At 42.2% G+C, this 8906-nt stretch overlaps 1 protein-coding gene across 1 annotated transcript in view; it reads left to right on the forward strand.

Moving 5' to 3' along the window:
* The first annotated feature begins 491 nt into the window (after positions 1-491).
* The window catches only part of hirip3 (HIRA interacting protein 3), a 43369-nt gene continuing 34954 nt past the window's right edge, over positions 492-8906 (forward strand). Inside the window, exon 1 of the mRNA XM_076299094.1 lies at positions 492-556. Coding sequence (XP_076155209.1) covers positions 492-556 — 65 coding nt within the window. The remainder of the gene's footprint in view (positions 557-8906) is intronic.

Here is an 8906-nt window from a genome sequence, read left to right on the forward strand (position 1 = left end):
GAGCCTGGCTTTATCAGACAATCTGATTTTGTTTTTTAAAATGTATGCAAATTAGCGATTTTTAATGAGATAAGGCCTAATTTGCATATTTAAACATTAAAATATAAAACACTTTCAATAAAAAATGTTCTTAGTTTAACATGAGTAATCAATTGAGAAAGTTTCATGGTGATATGTATTATTTAATTTTTTTACCCCATTCACCTGTAGCGTCACAACATATTACAGAGGTCAATTACCTCTATCTGACCTCAGAGGTCAAACTGAGAATGCCTCCAGATCTAAAATTAAAGCTTAGGTCATCAAGAACAAACCCTGAAAATGTCATGCTTCTTTCATGAAAAGCAAGATCGTTGAGCTTAACAGTCCCACTGGGTAAACAAATTTACCGCCGACGTGCTCTGCTGCGTCATGACGTACCAGGAACCAGTAGCAGCACAACGCGCCAAACCAGAGTTCAAAAGTTGTTAGTCAGAGTCAGAGTTTGTATGATGGTGTCGGACGAGGAGAGTGTTCGAAGATTTGTGCGCAAAGAGATCTCTCACGCTGATCTCAGGTAAGCCTAGAAACTTTTGTTTCAAATATGCAGTTTGTAAGAGAGGAGTTCTGGAGGCCTAAACGTAGTGATGCATGTCAGTGTTAGCTAGCCCAATGGCCAAATTTACCAGATTGTAACGTTAATGTTACTAAACCCCCGCGGTAAAAGGGTACGTAAGGTAAGGTTTGCTTTACTGTCATACAATTTTTGTACTACACCCGACTACACCACACACAATGCCGCGGTAACGTAGTAGGGGAGACCGGGGACAGTTGCAACACTTTTTGCATTTGGCTCTGTTACTCAGAGACTGTTTGGATTAGACAAACCATTTTTTATACAATACACTTACATATGTCTGTTAATAGTCTAAACCATTTAAAGATAATTACAGAATCTAAATTTTTCACAATTTGCATTTGAATGTAAGGAGTCAGATGTTGCAACTGACCCCGGGCCCAGGGACAGTTGCAACATTGTTTGGGGATGGTTGCAACATGTTAAAAATACAATATATTACAATATATGTCAGTGCAGCAAAATGATTATTTTTGTATGTAAATACAAGTTATGTAAGTTATAATAATATTAGTGTTATTTATTAACTAGCTTTGATTAGATGACAATTATAGATTTGTTCTAGATGAGTAGACCTTATGTGCAGATGTAAAATATTGAAATTGATATAAAATACAGTAGGACTTTAGTGACATAGGAAGAATGGAACAATTTTAGTCTTTTATTTAGACTATTGTCATGTAAAACATGTTTTTAAAAATATATATTTTATATTATCATATTTATGCACAGTTGTTGCAACTGTCCCCTTTCCTGTCAGCTATGATAAAACCTCATGTGCTAGCTAAACAAGGGGACCTTGACACATGCTAACCATAGTAGCTTAAAGTTAACATATCACTCATTTAAATCATATAAGTTTGAGCTGAATCACAAAAACAGTGACAGCAGTTTAACAGAAACAAAGCTCAAGAAAATAAATACTTTCATACCTAAAAAACAGTTTTTTACAATAAATCCTGGAGCAGTTCAGGAATATCCTTGCTTTTTCTCTGCTAGGGGGGGCATCCAACTGAGCATATGCAGTGTGAGTGTCATCACAGCGTCGTAGTACCGATTAACACCACTTAAGATAACCAGGTTTTGTCAACCCTGGTTTAACAAAGTAACCCTGGGTTACATCTGGTTTAACAAAGTAACCCTGGGTTACATCTGGGTAGTACAGGCCCCAGGAGAGGGAATAATAGCCTAACAAACGCACGCAGCAATTACACAAGTTGTGGGCTAGGCTACTTGTTGCTTTCTTTTACTATGGTTGCCTGTTATCAACACACAATGTTAAGATAATTCACTAACTCAAGACTTCAAGGCTATCATGGATATAAAACGTTTTTTGAAACAATGAAAGGGTGGAGGTAGCAAAGGCCGTACACAACGGTAAACTAGAACAAAACTAAAGGTAACTTTAGTCCAAATGAATAGGTCGTTATTAGGCGTTGTTGTTGCATATTGCATATGGATTTTGTACTAGGCTACTTTTTAGGTGACCAATGCATGAACGAAACCGGGAAACGGACAAATATTATTAAGCCTTTCAATGTTTTGTTGCGTGCGGAGGGGTAGATGGTGCGCTTAGCATTCATTCCTGCTGGCGCGCCTGATAGTGACTGCTGTTGTCGCGGCAGGCTTAGGCCTATGCTCCTGTCTCTAAATAGGCACAGTGTAGACTAGACCTACATGCTATGTCGCTGATTTTCTGTAATAAATGCAGCCTGTAGCGCTACTTCGGCAAACCCAGTGTAGCGAACGCAGTTACATAAGCATTTTTTCTATGTGAATTTATTTATTTTGTTAATATGAATATATTTACTTTTAATATCCATTATATATTTGTGTATTTTTTGATTATTATGTACATATTTTTTGGAAAAATTTTTAATTAACAACGTCATCTGACCACATCAGCAATTAGGTCATCACTTGGTCACGTGATGCCTTTGATATGGAATGTGAGTTTAAACTCAGTCGGCGTGTGCAGGCGGTAATAGTGAGACAAAGGACTGTGAAATATAAAGAAATGGACTTCTAGCGACTCCTACCCTTCTGGTTGGAGGGGCACACGGTATGGACAATTTAGTGAAATAATCTTGTGTTTGAATGTGTGTGAATTATGTTTTTGAGAGCATTTATTACATAAAATATAAGTTTCAGTTGAACAATTCATGAATAGGAACATGACGGTTTCACTGATGTATATTTGCCACCGTGTTTTTTATTTCAGTGTTCACGGTGGTCTTGGGCGTGTATGTGACAGAAAAATCCCTAAATAAACGTTTGGAACCATCAGTCGAAGCGTTGCACTTTCATCAACCAGTGAGAAAAAGTTGGGAGCAGCTATACCCAGACAGGTTGTGGCATCAGTTTCGCTTTTAAAACGCAGCAGTGTAGCGAGAGGGAGAGTGCGGGCTATTTAATTTGCAGCATGACAGACGAACTCCCATTGTGAGCGCACTCTACGGACCAGTGGCATCTTTAGTAGGCCTAACATTTTTCATTATTATTTTTCCCTAGCAATCAGTACAAATAAGCATCAGTAAATATAGCAATTAATCAAGATAGATTTGGCCAAAAGTGGGCCCCCTTTGCGGTCGTGGGGGGAGCGACCGCCCCCCCTCCTTTCGCTTAGGAGGCCAACATCTCAAAGCTTCAATTGGTCCAAAATGCTGCAGCTAGACTTTTAACAGCAACTAAGAAAAGGGAGCACATCACACCTGTGGGGTGTACTACGAATCTCGATTAGTGGGTTAGCGAGGTATGTTGCGCTCAAAGCCAGGCTATGCTGTGACACGAAAGTGGATCTGTTTTAGTGTCGCTATATCACCATGGCATCTTATGCTGTCAACCAAACCTGGTCGGGAGGAGGTTATGTGCTAAGTTATAGCTCAAATCGTGTAATCTACCGCCCACTGACCAATCAATTGTCTTAAAAACGAAGTTATCTCATGTGTAGGATTCTGTCATATAGCTTACAGGTGGAGCTCCGCCTCTACTAACATTTTGGATCTCGAATGCGCTTTAATAGTGCTGTGCGTGCAAATATCCCACTATGGACGTGCATACCATACAACATCTGATGACAATTGATTTATTTGATGTTATAGGTTAGATACAAAAAATGACTGCAGTGTAGATTAAGCTATCGCTCATGAATGCGGAAGTAATTGTTTTTAAATAGAGGCGGTCTTGTGCATCTCCACATTTCACGATTGGCCAACGTCATCCCAATACCGAGAACGCGCACAGATCTGAGCTGAAAGCCTAGTTTGACAAATATATCACATAACTGCTATCGTAGTATCACTTAACGTATACCCCTGAGTCAAGGCTTAGTGAAGCCTCAATATGTCTACATAGTCTAGATATGTCTAACGTGCTTCGTAGTATACCCCACTGTCCTGGTGTGTGTGCAGGTGTGTGTGCAGGTGTGTGTGTGCAGGTGTGTGTGTACCCCACTGTCCTGGTGTGTGTGCAGGTGTGTGTGCAGGTGTGTGTGTACCCCACTGTCCTGGTGTGTGTGCAGGTGTGTGTGTGTGCAGGTGTGTGTGTGTGCAGGTGTGTGTGTGTGCAGGTGTGTGTGTGTAGGTGTGTGTGTGTGTAGGTGTGTGTGTGTGTGTGTGTGTGTGTGTGCAGGTGTGTGTGTGTGTGCAGGTGTGTGTGTGTGCAGGTGTGTGTGCAGGTGTGTGTGTGTGCAGGTGTGTGTGTGTAGGTGTGTGTGTGTGTAGGTGTGTGTGTGTGTAGGTGTGTGTGTGTGTGTGTGTGTGTGTGTGCAGGTGTGTGTGTGTGTGCAGGTGTGTGTGTGTGCAGGTGTGTGTGCAGGTGTGTGTGTGTGTGCAGGTGTGTGTGTGTGTGCAGGTGTGTGTGTGTGTGCAGGTGTGTGTGCAGGTGTGTGTGTAGGTGTGTGTGCAGGTGTGTGTGCAGGTGTGTGTGCAGGTGTGTGTGTGTGTGCAGGTGTGTGTGTGTAGGTAGGTGTGTGTGTGTGTGCAGGTGTGTGTGTGTGTGTGTGTGTGTGTGCAGGTGTGTGTGTGTGCAGGTGTGTGTGTGTGTGCAGGTGTGTGTGTGCAGGTGTGTGTGTGTGCAGGTGTGTGTGTACCCCACTGTCCTGGTGTGTGTGCAGGTGTGTGTGCAGGTGTGTGTGTGTGCAGGTGTGTGTGTGTGTGCAGATGTGTGTGCAGGTGTGTGTGCAGATGTGTGTGCAGGTGTGTGTGCAGATGTGTGTGCAGGTGTGTGTGCACCCCACTGTCCTGGTGTGTGTGTAGGTGTGTGTGTGCAGGTGTGTGTGCAGGTGTGTGTGTGTGCAGGTGTGTGTGTGTGCAGATGTGTGTGCAGGTGTGTGTGTGTGCAGGTGTGTGTGTGTAGGTGTGTGTGTGTAGGTGTGTGTGTGTAGGTGTGTGTGTGTGCAGGTGTGTGCAGGTGTGTGTGTGTGTGCAGGTGTGTGTGTGTGTGCAGGTGTGTGTGTGCAGGTGTGTGTGTGCAGGTGTGTGTGTGTGCAGGTGTGTGTGTGTAGGTGTGTGTGTGTGCAGGTGTGTGCAGGTGTGTGTGTGTGTGCAGGTGTGTGTGTGTGTGCAGGTGTGTGTGTGTGTGTGCAGGTGTGTGTGTGCAGGTGTGTGTGTGTGCAGGTGTGTGTGCAGATGTGTGTGTGTGCAGGTGCAGGTGTGTGTGCAGGAGCAGGTGTGTGTGTAGGTGCAGGTGTGTGTGCAGGAGCAGGTGTGTGTGTAGGTAGGTGTGTGTGTGCAGGTGTGTGTGCAGGTGTGTGTGCATGTGTGTGTGTATGTGTGTGTGTAGATGTGTGTGTGTGTGTGTAGATGTGTGTGTGTGTGTAGATGTGTGTGTGTGTGTAGATGTGTGTGTGTGTGCAGGTGTGTGTGTGTAGGTGTGTGTGTGCAGGTGTGTGTGTGCAGGTGTGTGTGCAAGTGTGTGTGTGTGTGTAGATGTGTGTGTGTGCAGGTGTGTGTGTAGGTGTGTGTGTGTGCATGTGTGTGTGTGTAGATGTGTGTGTGTGTGTGCAGGTGTGTGTGCAGGTGTGTGTGTACCCCACTGTCCTGGCTCACCTGCATTGGCTTCCTGTTAAATAGAGAATTGATTTTAAAATCTTACTTTTTGTTTTTAAAGCTCTTAATGGATTAGCCCCTTCTTACATCAGAGCTTTCAACGTCTTAAACCCAAAGGAGATGGGGCTTTCACAGTCCTACACACACACACACGTCTTAAACCCAAAGGAAATGGGGCTTTCACAGTGACTGTCCCCAAAGGAGATGGGGCTTTCACAGTGACTGTCCCCAAAGGAGATGGGGCTTTCACATAAACCCAAAGGAGATGGGGCTTTCACAGTGACTCAGGGTTTCCGTTGTCCGGTAATTACCGGACATTGGCTGGAAAAAAAATGAAATGTCCGACAAAATTAAATCTCTCCGGTCAAATTGTCCGATTGATATTGGCTAATAATCCCGTCCCCTAACGCAATCTGAATTTGAGAATAAGCCTTACTATGTAAGCCTATATTATACGTCCTCTGGCTATGTTTTTAAATGAACAGGCTCTACTGTTTGAAAAGTAAGCTATTAAACAACACGCATAGCCTACAGTATGCTGCATTTCAAATAGGAAGCGCACGCGGCTTAAAACGACCATGTTAAACAACGAACAAATGAGTGAGGCGGTTCAAACATGGCCAGGCCCAGGCAGACTAGCCTTAAAAAAATTCAGAGGCCAGACACAATGGATGATGATAAATTGTTAATGTCTGAAGCCTCAGATGTCCGATCAACTCCACCACCACCAGATAAAAAGCAGTCGGGCGTATCTGTCGGAATCAGTGACATTGGAAGTGGAGTTGCGGGGGGTGCGGCCGCTCCAAGACACTGACATTCTCCGTGTACACTGGACATGCAAAGTGTTCTTTAGCATACAGTAGGCCTATGCGTTCTCTGTCTATGATCTGCAGGGTTAGGGCCTCCTCGACGAGGCGATTACTGGTCCGCGGATAATTTCTGGCACAATTAAACGGTATCATTGAACCGCGGCCGAAAGAAAAAGAAACTAAACATTTCCCAGAATAGGAAACATTTCTTAATTTATTGTTATCAAATAAAGAGGCATATCATTAGGGGGTAGTGGTGTGAGCGCTCATTCTTGTGTGTGCACATCTGTGTAATTTAAACAGTCACCACTGGAGATAACGTGGGTAGCAGCAACAAACAAGCCTTTTTAAAACAATGAACGAAAACGAAATCTTGCTGTCCATGAAAATATACTGGCTAGATCTTGTTAGGCATGTTTAAGTGAGGCTAATAAACATGTTGCATTCTATACAGCCGGATTATGTCATTCTTTAAGCTACATAGCCTGTCTCCAGTTTTCCTCAATTTGACTAATTAAGAAGGGATAATAGGATATTTGACCGGCATATCATTAAAATGTCCGGAAAACGAAACCTCTGCCGGTCACTTTGACCGGCACCATTTTTTTCTAGCGGAAACTCTGCAGTGACTGTCCCCAAAGGAGATGGGGCTTTCACATAAACCCAAAGGAGATGGGGCTTTCACAGTGACTGTCCCCAAAGGAGATGGGGCTTTCACATAAACCCAAAGGAGATGGGGCTTTCACAGTGACTGTCCCCAAAGGAGATGGGGCTTTCACAACTACGGCCCCTAAACTTTGGAATAGCCTCCCTCCCCGTGTCTCATCTTGCCAAACTATCTCCACTCTTAAGTCTAGTTTAAAAACTCACCTTTTTACCCCTTTAGCTCTTTTTAAATAACTCTCTGGTCTTCTTATTCTTTCTGGTCCTATTTTTATTTTTAATTTTATGTCTTTATTTTTTCTTGATTTTAGTATTATCTTATTTTGGCCCTTTGTGTATTTATTTGTTTTTATTTATTTATTCATTTATTCTATGTTTTATCTTTTTTTTCCTGGCTGGTGTCTTACTGTCATCTTAACACCTCTACTATATCACTCCTTTTTAATTTAATTTTATTTGTCGATCTTCCTCTGCCTTTTTGTAAGATGGCCTTACCTGTGAAGCACTTTGGGTCAATGTTGTTGTTTTTAATGTGCTATATAAATAAAGTGACAAAAAGGCAAAAGTAGTAAAAAAGTAATAAAAGACAAGGTAGAATAATTTTCAAGGCAGATTCAGAATTTGTAACTCAGCGCAGTTAGCAGAAAGCATCTGAGAACAGTTTAGTCTTAAGTCTAGATTTAAAACTGGCTACAGTTGGGGCCTTGACAGAGCGTTGTCTGGTCATCCTAGCTCAACTCGTTTCACTAACGCCAATACAGGATGAGTAGGAGTGACTATGTCAAGCCAGATGTAAGTAATTCAGGATATGCGCGCATTCTCGTTTCTGTTCCAAAAAGCACACAGTTGGAATTAGCAAAATGCAGAAAATAGCGTCATTCACACAAAGTAAACAACCGCTTTTGATAGACTAACAATGAAGTAAAGTTTTCTTTTTTTGAATGGGGAAACACGACTATTTCTGTAAATCAGCAAGAGTAGGCGTGCTGGACCGACTGAATGCAAATCTACGTATCCATGTGTGCGCGCTTCCTTATCTCGGCAACGTCATTAAGAAAGCGCTTGCCACATAGATATTAGAAAGCTAGATACCGCATTGCCACATAGATATTAGAAACCTAGAAAGCGCTTGCCACCATAGATATTAGAAAGCTACATACCGCATTGTCCGTCATTCTATTAGGTGGCATCGTAAATGCGGCCGCCATATACGTATACCTTTATATTGGCACATAGTACGACTCTGTATACCTTTATATCGGCACATAGTACGACTCTGTATACCTTTATATTGGCACATAGTACGACTCTGTATATCTTCATATCGGCTTTAGAACCGAATTTATTGGAAACAACTTCAAAAAATTGCCCCTCCATTTCCAATCAACTACTACAGTAGGTGATTTATTAAACGTCTATCAACAAAAGCTACTACAGTAGGCGATTTATTAAACGTCTATCAACAAAAGCTACTACAGTAGGCGATTTATTAAACGTCTATCAACAAAAGCTACTACAGTAGGCTATTCATCAACGTCTATCAACAAAAGCTACTACAGTAGGCTATTCATCAACGTCTATCAACAAAAGACACAAACAACGAGTATGTTAATAATTATAAGGCTACCACAATTAAAATAATAACCATATGGTAATAGGAAGACAATCTGTTTTGTTTTGCGAGCAAATACATTTAGCAAATAGTATATAAATGGAATAAAGCTCCTTAAAAATTCACACGGAGGTCTGATTTGAATGACAGCTAGCTGA

Source organism: Alosa pseudoharengus, unplaced genomic scaffold (genome assembly GCF_046254945.1).
Source record: "Alosa pseudoharengus isolate Yale_2024_CS ecotype anadromous, Long Island Sound unplaced genomic scaffold, YU_APseudo_1.1 YU_APseudo_1.1_scf_21, whole genome shotgun sequence".
Taxonomy (NCBI): domain Eukaryota; kingdom Metazoa; phylum Chordata; class Actinopteri; order Clupeiformes; family Clupeidae; genus Alosa; species Alosa pseudoharengus.